The sequence below is a fragment of the Danio aesculapii genome, chromosome 23 (assembly GCF_903798145.1).
Source record: "Danio aesculapii chromosome 23, fDanAes4.1, whole genome shotgun sequence".
In the NCBI taxonomy this organism is placed as follows: domain Eukaryota; kingdom Metazoa; phylum Chordata; class Actinopteri; order Cypriniformes; family Danionidae; genus Danio; species Danio aesculapii.
In genome coordinates this window covers 24,336,084-24,356,511 of record NC_079457.1, presented here as the reverse complement: position 1 = coordinate 24,356,511, position 20,428 = coordinate 24,336,084, and the positions used below count along the sequence as shown (strand labels likewise).

The 20,428-nt window shown below is 35.4% G+C and overlaps 1 protein-coding gene across 1 annotated transcript in view; it reads left to right on the top strand.

The window, feature by feature from the left end:
• Positions 1-20,428, top strand: part of agrn (agrin) — a 463,463-nt gene that overhangs the window by 404,718 nt on the left and 38,317 nt on the right. Inside the window, exons 23-29 of the mRNA XM_056448992.1 lie at positions 1,559-1,678; positions 1,899-2,246; positions 5,069-5,261; positions 7,153-7,368; positions 8,695-8,924; positions 12,970-13,104; positions 19,001-19,091. Of these exons, the coding sequence (XP_056304967.1) occupies positions 1,559-1,678; positions 1,899-2,246; positions 5,069-5,261; positions 7,153-7,368; positions 8,695-8,924; positions 12,970-13,104; positions 19,001-19,091 (1,333 nt within the window). The remainder of the gene's footprint in view (positions 1-1,558; positions 1,679-1,898; positions 2,247-5,068; positions 5,262-7,152; positions 7,369-8,694; positions 8,925-12,969; positions 13,105-19,000; positions 19,092-20,428) is intronic.

The window sequence follows — 20,428 nt, the reverse complement described above, 5'->3', positions numbered from 1 at the left end:
GGTTGCATTGGTGCTGCAACCTGGACGGGAGAGCTGTTTGGTTAGAGGTGAATGTAACAGAGGCCGACTAAGATGAGCTGTTGAGAAACCTCACTCCTCCTGCCTCAAGAGCTGCACTAGAGGCTGAACCTATGGGATGTACTAATGAGAATAATTATTAATACTCCTCATCTCAAGCCGGTTAAGGCTGCTTTGATTCCCACTTGGTGCATTGTGAGTAGAGCCAAGTTCTTGGTGCCATGACCCGGAAGGTTTGAAGGTATTGGGAGGTGAATTAAACCTAGAGGCTGCGGCATTGCTTCAGGATGCTTGTTACTTCAACCTCCTCCCATGTTAGTTGACTAGTTCAAATTAAGTTTGAAACAGAATGAGTAGGACAAGCAACACTTGGAGTCTAGAGAGTGCCTGTTGCTCAGTTTTTAGAATAAATATAGGATCCTATGCTGTGAGTGTACAGCACCTCTGCTTTACCCAGGCTCTTAAAAATATAGAATGTTCAGCAGGCTACTTTTTGTCATCATTTGCTTAATAAAAGTTACCACGATCTTACAAAAAATTAGGTTTATCACCAACTTTCTGTGGACAGTCTTTAAAAACAACAGTTAGATTAATTATCTTTAAATTGGGACAATTTGCATAGACAATGTGGTATGTTTGCACTGAAAAGAATAGTTATGACTTGAAATATTTCAGTGAATTTATATGGATCAAACTGGATTGCATGCACTTTGTGAAGACTGAGGTCTTTGTGCTAAAATACTGCACTGTTTAGCGAAATGATCTCTTGATGTTCTTTATTATCTGTCTTCCCCAGTCATTCTGCCCTCCGTTATCCTGTTTTTATTTATTTTCCTTTTCCAAGCTGCTTCTAATTTATTTCTGAAGTGGCTCTAGCACACAAAGCACAAAGTCTGACTTATACCCTCCTCTCACATCAAAATTCCCTCAGTCTGCGCTCCTTTAGAAACATGCCCACGGCAAGAAATAAAGAGCGCATAAAAACTCCCTTGTATGTTTGAAGAAAATAATAATTCAACACAGCAGAATGAGGCGTATAAGTTAAGTAAAAGAATCCCTGTAGATACAGCTCTCGTCTTTTCTGGCTGCGGCAGCGGTCAGAGAGCGTGGCCTTTTTAGCGAGGTAATTTATCAGCTAGGTTTTCTGAAAAAGCTGCTTTATTTCAGTCTCTATTGCTTCTCGTGCTTTTAAGACCCTTAGAGCATCGCACCAGCTGATAAAAATCTCCTTCGCTATTCTCTTTTTATTGGTCCCCTTCAGCGGCACAAGAGCACAATTCTAGCACAAGCGCCTGTCATAAAGGCAGTCTGTGGTGGCCAGTAACAGGGCCATCTGTGGAAGCGTTATTAGAGTGTTTCATCCCAACGTCCCTGAAATGCATGGCGGCTCAAGAACTTATTCTCCCAAGGGCCTATTACACGCAGGCTTTTCTGTATATATTTGCAGTTTGTTATGTCAAGAGCGAGGGTGGTGTGGCTGGTTAGTGCCGGTTCTTCATCCTCTTTGCAATACGTTCAACGCTGTGTTCTCATTCTGCAGACACAAGGTTCAATGTTGAGGATATTGAGGGAGCCCTTCTCAAACAGCTCAAGGCGTCTAAAGACACTGGCATCGTTGTGAAGAAACCGGAGGAAGAGAACATCCGCATCACCAACTATGGTAACCCGCTTGAAATAGCTTTTCCGTGCTTTTTCTTGTTCTCTTGCTGGCTTTTGTTGAGTGTGATTGCCCTTCAAGCTGCCATTTGATAACCACGAGTGGCCGCAGGACTCGAATAACTCAAAAAGAACCAGCTTATTGAATTCGAGACTTTCTAGCAGCCACAATTTCATTCGTGAAGAATTATAAGACTTATTTTTTCTTCCATCCAATTTTTTAGGTCTTTCAACTGTTCCTTACTTTACCACCACAACAACCACTGTGGCATCTGTCACGACTCCCTCCACCACCACCACCACAATGTCTCCCAGTTCTGCTTATACCACTCTCCGGCCCATAACTACTAGACGGCCCTTCACAAGCCATAGGACCACCACGCCAGCACCAACCACCACCACTGCACCGCATGTGCCCAAGACCACAGTCTCGCTAATGAACAGACTAGGGGCCCATGCTCACAGTCCATGTGACTCTCAGCCCTGCCGACATGGAGGAACCTGTGAAGAAGATGACAATGACTTCACCTGCATCTGTCCAGCAGGACGAGGAGGAGCCGTGTGTGAGAAAGGTGAGGATTACAAACAATCGACAATACAGTGCTTCCCACAGGTTTGAAATATACTTGCAGTGGTAGCCGGATTGAAACACACCTTTTACTCACGGCACATGGTTAACTACAGTACATGTGACCAAAATGTGATTTTTAATAATATTTTTATTTATTATACACTGTTTCTATTCAATGGGTTGAATTTTTTATTATCATTTTGTTAAGACTGTTGAAATAAAGAAATGCACTATTTGTTTGACTTTTATTCTCTTGAGGAGCCATGTGTACCCACTGACAGGTAAAATCTGCTGCTGACATTTTGTACAGTATTGCCAAAGCATGTTAGATATGTATAAAATATGTAATATATCATTAAATTAAAAAACAATATGCAGCAAATGAGAAATAAATGGCATAATAAAAACATAACAACATAACAAAAACCTCTAAAAAGTATAATAATTACAATAAAAAGTGTCAGTTTAAAAAAAAAAAGGCAAATAAGTTAATAAACCATTTCTAACGGTGTACAAACATTTTACAGCCAGTTTAGATGTGATTTCACCCTCCTTGTGTAAATAGAAATGTTTATCTAATTTGTTTAGATCAAATAATTAATTAATAATGTTTCTCTCTGTCTTGCGGCTGTTCACGCACTGTCAGCTGCGAAGCCAAGTGAAAGTAAATCAGGCTTAAAATAAAAATGAAGAAGGCTTAGAAAGCGAATCCCAGACATTTTAGAAGATTTAGAAACCCTGGACAGACGAATTTTTAAGTCCTAGAAAAGGCACATCTCTGTGGGTCCTGTAGGTCTCTGCAGAGCACGTGATATTGTCTGTGGGAGTGTTGACAGTTCTTGCGCACACACAATGAGAAGTAGGAATTGTGTTGGGAGAGAGGAGATTTTCCACTAGTTAATCGATCGCAAATGTTTGGCTATTGGGCGGATACAACAAAAAGTGTAAAAGGATGATAATAATTTTTTTAAAATGTCACCAAATATACTTGGGCAGCCGTTAATATACTTTGGCGGCCGGCCTAAGTAAACGCTATGTGTGGGAAGCACTGCAATAGAAAAACCATTATGAATGGATGGATGGATGGATGGATAGATGGATGGATGGATGGATGGATGGATGGATGGATGGATGGATGGATGGATGGATGGATGGATGGATGGATGGATGGATGGATGGATGGATGGTTGGATGGATGGGTAGGTAGGTAGGTAGATAGGTAGACGGACGGACGGACGGACGGACGGACAGATAGATAGATAGATAGATAGATAGATAGATAGATAGATAGATAGATAGATAGATAGATAGATAGATAGATAGATAGATAGATAGATAGATAGATAGATAGATAGATAGATAGATAGATAGATAGATAGATAGATAGATAGATAGATAGATAGATTAGAGACGGACAGACGGTTGGATGGACAGAGTGACAGACAGACAGACAGACAGACAGACAGACAGACAGGTACAGTAGATAGATAGATAGATAGATAGATAGATAGATAGATAGATAGATAGATAGATAGATAGATAGATGGATGGATGGATGGATGGATGGATGGATGGATGGATGGATGGATGGATGGATGGATGGATGGATGGATGGATGGATGGATGGATGGATGGATGGATAGATAGATAGATAGATAGATAGATAGATAGATAGATAGATAGATAGATAGATAGATAGATAGATAGATAGATAGATAGATAGATAGATAGATTAGAGACGGACAGACGGTTGGATGGACAGAGTGACAGACAGACAGACAGACAGGTACAGTAGATAGATAAATAGATAGATAGATAGATAGATAGATAGATAGATAGATAGATAGATAGATAGATAGATAGATAGATAGATAGATAGATAGATAGATAGATAGATAGATAGATAGATAGATAGATAGATAGATAGATAGATAGATAGATAGATAGATAGATAGATAGATAGATAGATAGATAGATTTGGTTGGTTATTTTTATTCATCTCTTTGATCTTGTTAAACATCATAAAAAAGCACAACAGAAGCACACTTGAATGTTTCAGACACATTTGAATATTAATTATTATTAATAAATGATCACAATTGAAAATGTATTATTTACAAATGTTGTTATTTATTATTTACATTCCATCTTATTTGACTCCTTTGAAGTAAAAAAAAAATAGGATTCAATAAGTCTACAATTGGAGTCCCGCTGTTGCGCTGAGGAAATCTGAGCTCAATTCATTGTCTCAGTTGGTGGTATTGGGATATGAAACTACCTTTTGCAGCTGTGTCAGGTTATAATTGACTCTAATTACATCGATGAACTTCAGCGGGTATCAAACTGCTGTGAGGTGAAAAAAAGCCACTAATTAAAGGCTTGTAAGCAGCCCTCAAACACTTCCTCTGATCAATCGGGCCATTAAAGAGTGATGAAGAGAGAAGGCTTCATCAGACTTGCATTCTCCAGAGAAAATAGTGAGAGACAGCCGAAAGAAGAAGAGAGAGAGAGGTGTTGATTCATTTCTGAGCATGGGGATTCTCCGTCTGCAATGTAAATGTCTAATGGAGAGACATCCAGGGGGAACTACACTGCTCGGCTTTTTTTTGCAGCTCTTATGTTTTTATATAGCAAAACACAACATGAACGGCACATTACTGTACTATTGACCGGGGTATCGGCGTTATCTGAGGGAGACACACTTCAGCTCAGTTTTATTTGTCGCTCTATCGGTAGAGAGCAGACCATTAAGGGATTGAAGACCTGGTTGAGAGTCTCTGATAACCTGCTTTATCTGTCTTCTACCTTCTGTCCCCTACTCAGTTATAAAGTACTTCATACCATCCTTTGGTGGAAAGTCTTACATGGCGTTCCAGACCATGAGGGCCTACCATACTGTGCGCATTGCCATGGAGTTCAGGGCTTCGGAAATGACTGGGATATTGCTCTACAATGGGCAAAAAAGCAAAAAGGACTTCCTTTCTCTGACACTGGTTGAAGGATATGTGGAGCTCAGGTGAGTGAATGTGAGGTTTGAAATCGATTTATAGGTCCTGTTTGTGTTTGATATTAAGATTTTTGTTTTGGTCAATCAGAAGTAAGGGAGACATATATTCAAGCAACTGGCATTTAAATCCGTATCTTTAGTCCCCTTTTCTGTTGAGTGAAGAATATTTGGGCAAGTAGACTGAAAATTTTATATCTTTTGATTAGATGTTGCAAAATAAGCTTCTGCATTTTATGTGGTCTACAGTAGAGATGCCCAAAATAGGGACCGTGGTTTGGCCCTCCATACCATTGGTTTTGAGATTGTCAATTCAAATTTAATGTAACCCCTTGTTTATTTGTTTTCTTGTTAAAAGCTAACTGAAATGAAATGTTTCAATTAATACTGTAAATTAATCTGATTTTGTTAAAACATACACACTGTCATCCGACAATGTAGAGACTTTGGTGAGCAAATCAAGTTAAAGGCAGACTCTGCTCGACTAGTGTATTCAGCATTGAACTCCACTGGATTATAAATGTAATTGTTTATGTTTTCATTGTAATAAGTTATCATTTAACAATTATACTGCATTAGTTCATACGATTTAAAGCAATGTTTTGTATTTATTTTGAAATATCATGAAAGAAATTAGGAAATTACAACTTTATTGTAATATAGTTTGGTATTTACCTTTGGCCCATGACTCTCAGTTGAAAAAATTTGGGCACCCCTGGTCTACAGTGAAACAAACAGATTAACTACACTCTAAAAAACATTGAGTTATTTATTTAACCCAATGGTTAAGTTAAAAATATTTGGTGATTTGTTGTTTTTTTTAACCTTTATTGGGTTGTTTATTAAGAACTCAACCAGTTGGGTTAAATATTTGGTGCTTTGTTGGGTTATTTTATTTTATTTTTTTCCAATTTCTGTTTAACAAAGAGAAGATTTTTTTCAACACATTTCTAAACACAATAGTTTTAATAACTCATTTCTAATAACTGATTTATTTTATCTTTGCCATGATGACAGTAAATAATATTTGACTAGATATTTTTCAAGACACTTCTATACTGTTTAAAGTGACATTTAAAGGCTTAACTAGGTTAATTAGGTTAACTATGCAGGTTAGGGTAATTAGGCAAGTTATTGTATATCGATGGTTTGTTCTGTAGACAGTCGGAAAAAAATCAGCTTAAAGGGGCTAATAATTTTGTCCTTAAAATGGTTCATAAAAAAATTAAAAACTGCTTTTATTCTAATAATAATAATAATTCTGACTTCAACTGTATATATATATATATATATATATATATATATATATATATATATATATATATATATATATATATATATATATATATATATATATATATATATATATATATTCACATTGTATTGTATTGTGTATTATCCCCATGTGTATAAGGAAGGTGGTCATTTGAGATTATTCTGGAAGGAATTATATTATGACATGCGTTCTCACCCTGGATGTAAATAGTCTTTTAATTTTTGTTATGTCCTTTTGTTTTTTATGCTACATTTCTTTATATATATATATATATATATATATATATATACATACATACAGTTGGATAGAAAAATACCTTAAACAGCTATTACCCCATATATATATATATATATATATATCCCCCATCCCCCTACCCTGTAATATACGCATCAGGAAACACCGAATAATTGTAGTTTAGATCAAGCTATTAGATAAATTACATTTAAGTTTGACATTCGTTGTGTCAGATAAGGGTTAAGTGTCCAATATTCGTTGCAAATATATTCATATGAAAAAAAACATTCTGATTCAGACAAAAACAAAAGGTTTCATAATACCCGGTGTAAACAGGGCCTACTTTTCATTCAGATCTTTTTCACCATTTTAATATGTGAATTTCTCCTACAGGTTTAACACTGGTTCTGGGACAGCTTCAGTTATCAGTAAAGTCCTGGTAAAGCCGGGTCGCTGGCATCAGCTTGTAGTAGTACGTAACAGGCGCAATGCCATGCTGAGCGTGGACAATGAGCCCAGCGTTGAAGGACAAAGTCCTCCAGGAACAGATGGACTCAACCTGGACACAGACCTTTTCATCGGCGGAGTGCTTGACGACATGAGTGCAGAGTAAGAGAAGCTCCAGACCGCCTACAAATAACACTAACAAGAGCCTCTTTAGTCTTGTTAGGATCATAATGAAACAATATGAAGAATAATAACCCAAAACGATGACTGTCTGAGATCGTCTGCGCATGTATGCTGGAACCTGCCAGAACAACTAATACGACTTAATAAGATCGAGCAGAAATAGCCAAATCAAATTAGCATCAATCAGAGATGTTGTGAAACACCACTTGAGTTCCTGTGGATCTAATTAAATGTTTTTCAATCTGTTCTCACTCAGGCAAAGAGTGTCTTTACTCAATAAAGAAGACGTCTTTGTTATTTTTATTATTTTATCATTTCAAGTCTTTGTTATATTTTCTGTACGGTTTAAAGGGTTTCTTCTCACCAAATCAAAAATTCTGTCATCATTTACTCACTCTCATGTCATTCCAACTTTCATTTTGAACGCAAATGAGATACTTTTTATTGAGGTCTCAAAGATTTCCATCCCTTCATTGAAAATCTTTTCACCCAAAACTCTCTAAGGAGATCAAAAAACAAGTCAAATTGTAAGAATTGAGTGGTTTAATTCAAGTCTTTTGAAGAGAGACGACTGCTTTATATGATGAACAGATTTAATATGAGCTTTAATATATAAACTTCAGAGAACATCAGTGAACCGAAGTTCAACCATACCTGTTTGAGTATATTTACTTTGAATGTAAATTAAAGCCTAAACTAAATCTGTTTGTCTTATAAAGCAGCAGCATCTCTCTCGAAGACTTGGATCAAATCCCTCAATTCATATGGATTTATTTTTTGATCCCTTTACAGTCATGCCAGAGTTTTAGTTCAGCAGACTGTCAATGGAAGGGCAGAAATCTCTCAGATTCAATAAAAGCATCTTAATTTGTGTTCTGAACAGGGATAATTCACCCAAAAATGAAAACTGACTCACTATTTACACACCCTCAAATGGTTCCAAACCATGTATGTTTCTTATGTTGAGCACAAAAGAAGATATTTTGAAGAAAGCTGTAACCATTTACATATATAATAGGAAAACAAGTACTATGGAAGGCAATATTTACAGGTTTCCAACATTTTTCTAAATATCTTCTTTTGTGTTTAACAGAAGAAACTTGTAAAGGTTTGAAACAAGTAAAGAGAGAGCAATTGATGACCGAATTTAGCATTTTTGGGTAAACTAACCCTTTAGCAAAGGTCTTACAAGTTTGAGATGAATAAATAACGACAGAATTTTCATAAATTAGCCTTTTAATAATTACATTGAACATTATAAAATGAGACAAACAAATGACAAAACTGATGATCTTGTCTTCACAGTGTAAAGGAGAGGACGTCAGTTTCAGCAGGCCTGGTGGGCTGCATCCGCATGCTGGACGTCAACAACTTTGTTTATAATCTGCAAGAGAATGGTGGCAGCGTTCTGTACGGTTCGGCCATTGGCGAGTGTGGCAACAACCCATGCCTGCCAAACCCTTGCAAGAACGGAGCGTCCTGTCAGGTCAAAGAAGCTGAGATTTTCCACTGCAAATGTGTCAACGGTTTCTCTGGTGGGTGCACAAGTCTTCATTCTAATTTGCATGCATTTGACACTTTCATCGGTTAAGCCAGTGTTGCCTCAGAAAAAAAATGGCGAGCTTCACCTTTAACTATACACTGTTTAAGAAGAATGAAGGGCTTTGCAGTGACTCTCTGTTCCAGTGAATATGTGGACTTGACTGTATTGATGAAAGTTTCAGCAGGGCAGAGGATGCTTGTCTAATCAATTTTTGGCCTTATGGGTATGTAAGACAGATGAGTGTTTACTCAGTGATATGAAGGCAGCAAGGACAAACACGGAGCGAATACAAAAACTTCACCAGTCTTGAATATATTCACCATGGATGGGAAGCCACAGTTTCTCAGACTTGAAAACAGATATTTTTAAAACAGCAGAGGAACATAAGCTATATTTCTTAGACTATGTAGTAAATAATGTAAAATCTAGTATACATGAACACATAATCAAGCATTATTAGGTCCAGCAGAGCTACTTTTGAGACACCAAACTTGACAAAATTGCAGTAAAAGATATTGAATTTGAGGTTTATCTTATATTTAATGGCATATGTTGATAATATAATATAATATAATATAATATAATATAATATAATATAATATAATATAATATAATATAATATAATATAATATAATATAATATAATATAATATAATATAATATAATATAATATGTGATCTTCAATCATGTGTCAAATCATGTGTATTTGTAGGAATAGCCAAAAAATACATTGTGTGAGTTAAAATGAAGAGTGCAAATGCAAAAAACTTCTAAATGTCATCTAAAATTTTGTTCTTAAATGATTAATTTCCTTAAGCTCTTGTGAGTAGGTTCAGTAACTTCACTTAAATAGTGATGAATAGGTGCTTTTTCATTCTTTTTAAAGTGAAATAACAGAAAATAAACACAGGAGGTTGAGAAAAATCAGATTGAAAACAAGAAAATTTCAGATGGCATTTAGAGGCTATTGCATCTAAACTCTTCGGTTTTTTTGAGTGCCAAAAATTGTTAGAGCATTGATAATAGATAATGTTTCAAGACATTTTGTAAATTTCCCTCTGAAAATATATATAAAAAATCGCAATGGATGTAATTGTAATTCACAATGGTAAAAACTTAAATTAGACAACTTTAAAGGCAATTTTTTTAGTATACCTCATATCCTAGATATTCAAATAGTTGTTTCACAGGCCAAATATTGTCCAAATATCAACACAAAGCTTATTTAATCAACTTTCAGATAATGTATAAATCTCAATTTCCTAAACAAGTTTACCTTTTTTTTTTGGTCTAGCACCACATATAGTATATTATAATATAATATAACAATACATAACGTAATGTAATATAATATTCGTTAATGATCCTCACAGTTAAAAAAGTTTTAAAAAGCCAGTTAAATATTGAAAACAGGATTACCTTTCTTTAAGCAAAATTATAATTCTTATTTCTTTTTTCTTTTCTTTTTTTGGTGTGGAATTAACTTTATAAAAGCACAACAGAAGCACACTTGAGCGTTTGGCACAATTTCATTCGCAATCCTATTATAGGAATGCAATCCACCCAGATGTATGTATTGAATCTTGACGGGTATTGTATAGTGAGATTATGGCTGAAAACCTACGCTGTATGTCTGGCTGCACCTCATTTATCCACACAGTCTCCGGTTTTCTTATTATTCTTCATCTTATGGCTGGGAATATATGGCAGCCCTTGGAACTCCATGGTACAAACAAGACTTAATATTTTTTGCGCCAGTTAATTCCTAGTACCAAATGCCAATGTTATGATTAACAGTTTTTAATGTCTGCCACACAGAGTTTTCAAATCAAAACTGGCTCAGGTCATCGTCAGACCAAACATTTTTATTTTTTGAAACCCTTGGTTGTGTTAAAAAACACACATTTATTAATAAGGATGCCAAACAAAAAGCTAAGCTGTATTTAGGATGGATCCTACTGGCCAGAAGTTTCTACTTAATCTGTTAAACCAAATCATTTTTCACAAAACTTCTTGCAAAACATCACCAAACTTTTGTTTCACTGCTGTTTTTTTTTGTCGCTGTACTTTCAGCCGTGTTTTGAACTGTTTCTGTCTTTCTCCTATACATCCATCTGTGCTTTCTTCCAACATAAGAAGCAGTAGAAATCATCCACAGAGCAAAAGTTACAGGGTTCCCTTTGTTCACAACCAAGAGGGTTTTTTTACTCTCTCTCTCTTTCTCCATCTTGCAGAGTTGCTCCAGACATTTGAAATATTGCCCACAGTAAATTGCTCTGTTGTTCTGCTCACAAGCCTTTATTGAACAACCTTTATAATAATACAGTTCAATATCTTCCACTTTATTTCGGAGCTGCAGAATGGCTGCAATGAGGTGTGTAGGAAAATGAAGACCCTTTGAAGTAGAAGTGTACACAAAGAAATTGGCTAGAGGGATAAATATGTGGGATAACCTTTAATGTTTAAAGAGCAGGATTGTAAGTTGGAGGGTTGCCGCACTTGTCTCAGTGATAGAGAGGCCTTACAGTTTCAGAGTATGAGCAAGAGAGAGAGAGACACCTAGCAGAGCGTCTCTGAACACGGCAGGGGCTTTCATTACAGCGAGCAGACTCTGCTGCCCGTGGCTCTGGCTCCTACTATGGTCTACAGTATGTGATGATGGGGAATGTTCGGATGAGGCCAAAAGTGCTGACCTGAAGCATTTCGCTCTTTCCAACCAACAGGGCTATGGCTAAATATTTGCAATGTGCTGTGAGTTAATCTAGAGTTGTAATCATTCAAAATCTTTTAAGAAAGTTACTATGGTAAAAGATCTATCTTGTGTCATCACAACCATTCTAAAAATGTAAAAAAAAAACAAAAAAAAAAAACAACAACAACAATAGCCTCTGAATTTCTAATGTTTTGATGGTTACAATGGGGATTCTGTTGGTTTTTATTGAAAACTGTAATGGTCCCTGTGGGTCTCTACTGGTAATTCATTGCGTTTTTATTGGTGACATGTTCAAACTGCTAAATTCAAATAGAAATTATCCCAGGGAATACTAGAACTATTAAAATGGACTGGTTTAATGGTTAAAATTGGATAGCTAGAACAGGGGTTCTCAAATTTTTCAGCCCACGATCCCTAAAATAACAATAGCTACGTTTCATGTTCATAGGTATGTACCCTTTCTCTGTCCTATTGACTTCCAATTGTATTTTACTTGCAATGAATATCAATACCCACATTCAATTCAAATTATCTTATAAAAAATTCAAAGATTTTTTCAAAATATCTTATTAAATATCAGTAAATGATGATGGAATTCCCATTTTGGGTGAATCTCGTATTGCAAGTCACCTAGATTTAAATAGATGAGTTTTACCATTTTTGAATCCATTTAGTCGATCTACAGGTCTGGCGAGAGCCCTTTTAGCTTAGCATACCTAGCTAGGCACTATTTTAAAGTGCATAATATCATTGCACCTGCTTTATCCATGGTACAGCAGCAACGTTTCTTGATTATTATGCCAGAATGAGAGTATACTTATTAGACATATCGGCCTAGAAAATATAAAATAGCAAATTTTCCTTTTCTGTAAGTCTTAGTACACAATGTAACTACCGAAGAGTGAAGCTTTAAATAGAAAAATGATCAAAACTTATCTTTTTTTGAGGAGTTTTAGAGTGATATGCTAATGGTCTAATCCGATTCAAGGATTTATGCTAAGCTAAGCTAAAAGCGCTCCCGTCAGACCTGAAGATTAGCTGAATGGATTAAAACTTAACTGTCTGACTTTGGATGACTTGAAAAATGAGCCGCTTCTTTAATTCTTTAACTAATTAAGAAATGGGACCTTTTCGTAAAATGTTACCTCAAGCTGTATCAAAAAGGTTTGGCCTTTTTGGGCTAATTTCTCCCATTCATTTCATTTGCAGGTTAACTATACCATTTGTATGAGAATTGACAGAATGGTGTTAGATTTTATTGTCCCATCAGTGTATTTTCCATCATCTTTTGTTTAAGTCACAAGAATATCAATTTCTGTTAACAGGCCCGACCTGCGCTGATGCCCACAACCCCTGCGACCCCAATAAATGCCACACGCCATCACGGTGCCAGGTCCTTCCAGAGGGAGGTTACAAATGCGAATGTCCGATGGGACGTGAAGGCAGGCACTGTGAAAAAGGTACAGTACTACATCATGGTAAAAATACAGTAAATGAAGGTATCGACTCTTCTAAGGACTGAAATAACTGCTGCTCCTCAGTTGTAATTTCAGTATTGATTTTGGTCAGGATCGATCGGTCCGACTTGGATATTTGCAGTAGAATTATTAAGGGATAAAAAAAGAGCCGAGGGTTATGCTGGAGTGGAGAAAAGCGAGTCTCCAGTTGCATCTCTCGCAGCTACCACACTGTAAAATAGGTTTCATCAGCTAATATAATGGAGAGTCTGCATTTGGGAGGTGATGTGAAATTATTTGCACTTTTACACTGTGTCTGAGTGAACTGAAGATCAAACATATGGTGGGTCAAAGGGGGGGATTTCTGTAGCCGGGCGTCCACTGGGAGCTGGACCCTAACCAGGGAGGAGATGCTCCGTTCTGCTGCCATTTCGAGACTTTCATTAGCACTCGCTTTCGGTTGCACTTTCCTCTCTCACCTCATTAAAATTCTCACAGATGTGTGAGATCGCAAGCATTTGAAAAGGGGAAACCAAATGAAAGGTTTAGGGAGATACACTTGCGCAGGCGTATTGGGAAAACCCCTCGGGTGCAGGAGGAGTCCAGCCCAATACACGAGCGAGGCCACGAGCCATTTATATGTAGGTTAAATTGGCCTATATAGAGTGCAGTCGAGCCCACCCACTTTTTCAGCAGGCTTGGTTCTGGAAATATTGTTCCCTGTAGGGATTTGAGAAAGAAAAACAGTGTTTGTTAAAGAATCATGAATCAAGTGGCTATGTGGTGACTCTCAATATTGGAAAATTTGAAGTGTAAATTAATTTAGAAATTGGAGCATAAATTGGTACATAAACAGGGCTTGACATTAACACTCACCAACCTGCCAAATGCGGGTATATTTCAGCTGTGGCATCATCCTTTACAGTAATATTGGTTTGATAGGAGATTAACTGCCCATTTATGTATTTAACTGGTGATCTGAGACCTTTAGCCAGCACAGACTACTGTGCATAGTTTTAGATACATGACAATAAATATATATATAATTTTTTTTTAAATATCAATTGTTTTTTGTTTTTATTTTAAGAAAAGTGTTGTTGAATAAAAAGTGTAAGTATATTATAATATATGTTTTACTAGTTTTTGAGAATTTTATTTTATTTTATTTTATTTTATTTTATTTTATTTTATTTTATTTTATTTTATTTTATTTTATTTTATTTTATTTTATTTTATTTTATTTTATTTATGGTGTGGCCAGAGGAAAATTTGGTGCATCCTTAGTGTTGAGCCCTGAAAAGACTGAAAATAAAATAATAAAATGATAACTAATTGCAATGCAACACCATGAAACCACTACTGATTTGCTCATGCTCATTGAGCAAAGTCATACACAACACACAAAACAGTGAAATTAAGTCATGTGGACATAAACACAATATCCAAATCAAGTAATTTTAGCATGCAAAAGTCAATTTATGCATAAATATAAATATATTTTCTCAACAACAAAATTGTGGCTAGTGAAAATGACGAGTGGCTAGTAATTATTAAAAAATACTAACCATAGTGGCTAGTGATAAAAAAAAAGCCCTGTGCATAAATGATCAAACAAAAAGGTGCATGGCTAAATTCAGAAGGCTTCAATGAGGAAAAGAACTACAGCTCTGCATAAAAATAATACCACTTCAAGATCATTATTAGTTCATTGAATTTGCCCAATAGGTAATAATAATGTGCCTTCAAAATTTTACACATTGTAAGAATAGTATCAGTCAGAGCCTCGTTTTGGCAGAAAATTGGTTTATATACAGAATGTAGAATAGAATATTCTATACAATATTGTGGAATATTCAGTGTTTTCAGACCTTAAATATAGAGGGAATATGTTTATAAGAGTATACCTTTTATAAATGCATGAACTCTATATAAAAAAATAGCAGACTACTTGAAAATACTCATTTCCCAGTACTGGGTTGCAGCTAGAAGGGCATCCGCTGTGTAAAACATATATTCTGGAATAGTTGGCGGTTCATTCCACTGTGGCGACCCTTGATAAATAAGGGACTAAGCTGAAGGAAAATGAATCAATGAATGAATACTCAGTTTCTCTGGATATGCAGGATTTATTAGGTGTAAATTATTCTAATGTCTGCTAGCATTTCTTCTGGATTTAAAATAGAAATATTGACAGTTAGAGTAAATAATGCAGACTAATGGCTTCAACGAAATCATATAACCTTGTTTAAGATAACGATTAACAACCTCAGAGCTTTCAATAAAGCTGACTTCACGGGTTATCATAAAAAATCATTTCGTCTATGAAGAAAGTAAGTGGGACTTTTACTTCCAGAACTCAACTGTCACACACTGTAGTTTCCCGCACATTCACTGTACATCCTCAAGTATTTACTGAAAATTAGATTCTCCCATTCTGTCATTTATATGACCATCCTTACTGTCAGTCTATATCAGCAATGCAATTTCAATATAAACATATTAGCAATATAGATGATGTCATTAACTGTGGGCGGGGCCGATTTCAACATTCGCCACATACATCTGTTTAACCCAGAACTGTCAAACGCGACGACCAGAGAGTCACCTTTTTGTCTAAGAAAGTCTCCATTAGCCAGTGATTAAAATAAATTGAGGTGAACCAGAATCAATGAGTTGAGCGCATCCATCAGACGGGGTGTATTTTTTTTATGGCTTAAATCAATGAGATGAGTAATTCTATCAGTCAGCAGCACATCATGATTAATGGAGAGTCAGTCGGGCAAAGTGTCCAGAGAGAGTGGCTTTTTCAGATAAGAGACTGTCCGGCTCTGGTTGGTTGGCACCTATAAAATGACAAAATCACTCGTCGTAAAAAGACATTCCCTGCTGGACCAGGCCGAAGGGGAAATTATGTGTAAAGAAAAATGAATTGTACGTTATGTAACAGTCCCGTCAGGAAACACTTTAACTTTCGGGAGTTACAGTATATGCTATTGTCTCTGACACACTGCTGGACTAAAGCACTAAAGCGAATACATGATTCATCCATTAGCTCTATCCATTAGATTTTTATAGTCAATGTGAATTAGTGTTTGTAGCCCATTTACCTTTTATAGTGGGATGTATTACAGAATAAAAAGAAAGGTATATGAAAAAAGAGGGTGACACGGTGGCTCAGTGGTTAGCACTGTCGCCTCACAGCAAGAAGGTCGCAGGTTTTGAGTCCCAGCTGGGTCCGTTGGCATTTCTGTGTGGAGTTTGCATGTTCTCCTCATGTTCATGTGAGTTTCCTCCGGGTGCTCCGGTTTCCCCCACAGTCCAAAGACATGAGCTATAGGTGAATTGAATAAACTAAACTGGCCGTAGTGTATGTGTGTGAATGAATATCCGCTGTGTAAAACATATGCTGGATAAATTGGCAGTTCATTCCGCTGTGGCGACCCCTAATGAATAAAGGGAGTAAGCCGAAGGAAAATAAATGAATGAAATTAGAATTGTACAGAGCGTTTAATGCTAAACAATGCATTATTTAATGAAGGTTTAGAATAGGTTTGATTAAGTATTAAAATTGTGGAAGGGGTGAATGGCCAAAATGCAAAAGCTAAATACAACATATTTTTACATTTGTTTAAAATAAATGTGGAGCTTTATGAATTATTTCGAAATACATGTATGAAGCGAATTAAATATAGAGCTTGGTATAAAAATTAGTATATAAAATAAAAAAATATCTGGATTTACATTTTATTGCTATTGTATGTGTTTGTTATTCTTAAAGCTACTGATGACAGTTCTTCTCCATTTGAAATCAAAAAGCCTTTTAGAGTATTTCTTCATTGAAATGACTGTTTGTCAAAATATCAACAGTAACACAGTAACTGTTTATGTTTTTACATGTTTTAATTCATTTTCAGGCACACATTAAGAATATTTTAATTTAATTGAAGCATTAGAGGTCCTGTGAAAATTAAAATATATATTTTTAGATGTTAGTTTCAGTCTGTTAATTTTAAGAATATCAATTAGCTAGTGTGTTCCAAAGCAGTGACAAAATTCATCTTTAGAAGATATAAAACAAATATAAACATGTAAATCTTGCAGTTTGTCACTTCTGCCTAATTTTTTTTTGATCATTGATTTCAAGTTAGGATGATTTTAAGGGCCAACTCCATTTTGGGGCCCCCAGAGATACTATTAGAGATCCTATCACCCCCCATCCACTCTCTTGCCCCACTATTTTCACTTTCGTCCACGACATATGCCCCACACCACCCACTCTCATCAAATCTCCACTAATCAACTATTCTATAACATCTGACATGTCCCAACCGCTCTCACTGGCAGAGCTGTGCTAAAACTAAATACTATTGGCTGTTTTTTTTATAGAGGAGCTGCTCCCAGCCTGTCCCAGTCTCTCTACATTTTTCAATTGAGATTATATCACACATCGAATAAAAAATGTTACATTTCAAAGCACTGTACCTTTAAGAAATCAATATGCAACCCAGGCTCATTCTGAGAACGTAGTCCCGGGGACGTTTCTGGAGACCGCGAAATACGTAGCCGGGGGTACGTACGGCTGCATTTAATTTTTTTAAGCGAACGCTGCGGGGCGGTGTGACGCCGTTCCCTTCGGCGCTCGCCGGCCGGCCAGCCGGCCGCTCGCCTCCGTGTGGAGGGCTTTCCCGCTGCAGCCAGTTTGTCCGGTTAGCTCTTCGTGTACTCTGGCGGACTCAAGGCGCAGAGAGGGGCTGACCACGACGACAACGACGACCGGGTTCGAGTCCGGGGAAGAGCGGTTCCAGAAATCAGGTAAGAAAACAAAAACAAAATCCAAAAAATGAAGCGAACAAGTTCGTCACAGGGTGAGAATGTGGTCAAAATCCGAAAACGTGGTAAAAATCGGACGAGGGCTTTTCTTTTTCTGGACGGCTTTTCGTTGGTTGGGTTTAGGGATGGAGGAGGGTGGGTCAGCCGATTGGCCGGTCGCACGGTCAATCATTCCGTCATCCAGGCAGACAGGCGGAAGGTCGTTCGACAGTGGCCTCTAGCGGGTTTACGCGAGAACGGCGCGGGAAAAAGCGCGCACAGCGGCCTCTCGCGGGCTCGCGAAAACAAAAACCGCACAAATACGTACCTCCCGGGACGTATTTCGCGGTCTCCAGAAACGTCCCCGGGACTACGTTCTCAGAATAAGCCTGGGTTGTCAATATTTGTTGGAATAAACCTAATTTTGTTCAGAAGTATAATTTTTCTGCAAAAAAGTCAATATTTTTATGAATGAGTAATATCAGATCTTTATACACTACAATAAATAGAATAGAATAAATAGATGAAAGCATTAATAAATTGGCCTGATCCCAAACATTTAAACAGTACTGTGCAAGTATTATGTGTTTTTAATACATTTTTTTAATTTAACGAAGAATTGTGCAGTTGCAGACCAATAGTTTCCCCCAGCAGCAGTTTTTCCTGTAATGCTGGATATTGTCAAGTCCATAAACTGAATGAAATGAAGGTCTCTGCTTTGTCACTTTTCACTTTGACTTCCACTTCCTTGTGCTGTGTGCAAGTGTTGTGTCTTCATGTACAATGCTGGTGCTGGTGCTGGCGCTGTGTTAAACAATAGCTAATTAGCTTTTTAATCTCAGTCTGCCATCCCGAACCGAGCATGCGCTCATCCTGTGTAATTACTGCAGGCTTCATGCTGGGCTGAAAGGCAGAGCTGTGTGTTGATGTACGTGTGTGTCTGTGTGTGTGTGTGTGTGTGTGTGTGTGTGTGTGTGATCCTGAAAGTTATATACCGTGTCACTGTCTGCTCTCATAATTGGAGGAACTCTCCCATCTCAAACGCATTAAGTTGTCTGCAAAACATAATGGACTTTTTCACATTTCTCAGTGTCAGACAAGGGAGGCGCTTTCATTCCTTACTTCACTGGAGATTCTTTCCTGGAGCTCAAAGGCCTCCATTCCTATGGCCAGGATCTCAGGTATTACGCTGCAAATGGATATTTTTCATTTATGATGATGATGATCATGACAGAATGATAAATGGTGGGCTTCAGAAATGAGATGGCAAATTGTCTTTTTGGTTGTTGTTGTTGTTGTTTTTTCAGGACAGCATAATTCATAAACTAACAACATATATTTTGTGTCTTTATTAACTGTTCATAAATACGGTAACATACTGTATATATTTTTATTATCTAAAATTAGTACTTGTATTTTAGTAGTAATATTTATTAAATAATAATAATAATAACAACAATAATAAATAAATATATTTATAAATAAGTATAATATTAATAATATTTTGTTGTTGTTGTTGTTGTTGTTGTTGTTGTTGTTGTTGTTGTTGTTGTTGTTGTTGTTGTTGTTGCTGTTGTTATTATTATTCTTATTATTTATGATAATAATAATATAGTGTTGTTATTGTTTTTATAATAATTATTATTATTATTACTAGTAATATTTATATTTAACTTAAAAACTACATGAGCATGATTATTTATTCATTATTTATTTATTATTATTATTATTATTATTAATAATAATAATTTTATTCTTATTCTTCTTGTTCTTATTATTATTATTAAGTATTTATTTATTTATTATTATTACTAGTAATATTACTAGTAATATTAATATTGAATTAAAAAACTGCATGTGCATGATTATTTATTGACTATTTATTATTATTATTATTATTATTATTATTATTATTATTATTAATAATAATAATTATATTATTATTATTATTATTATTATTATTAAATATTTATTTATTTAATATTATTACTATTAATATTACTAATAATATTAATATTTAACTAAAAACTGCATGTGCATGATTATTTATTGACTATTTATTTATTATTATTATTAATAATAATAATTTTATTCTTCTTCTTCTTCTTCTTCTTCTTATTATTATTATTATTATTAAGTATTTATTTATTTATTATTATTGCTATTAATATTACTAGTAATATTAATATTTAACTAAAAAACTGCATGTGCATGATTATTTATTGACTATTTATTTATTTAATATTATTATTATTATTATTATTATTATTATTATTAATAATAATAAGAAGAAGAATAAAGTATTGTTATTGTTTTTATTGTTATTATTACTATTATTATTACTAGTAATACTAATATTTAACTAAAACCTACATGAGCATGATTGTTTATTGACTATTTATTTATTATTATTATTATTAATAATAAAAATTTTATTCTTCTTATTATTATTATTATTATTATTAAGTATTTGTTTATTTATTATTATTGCTATTAATATTACTAGTAATATTAATAT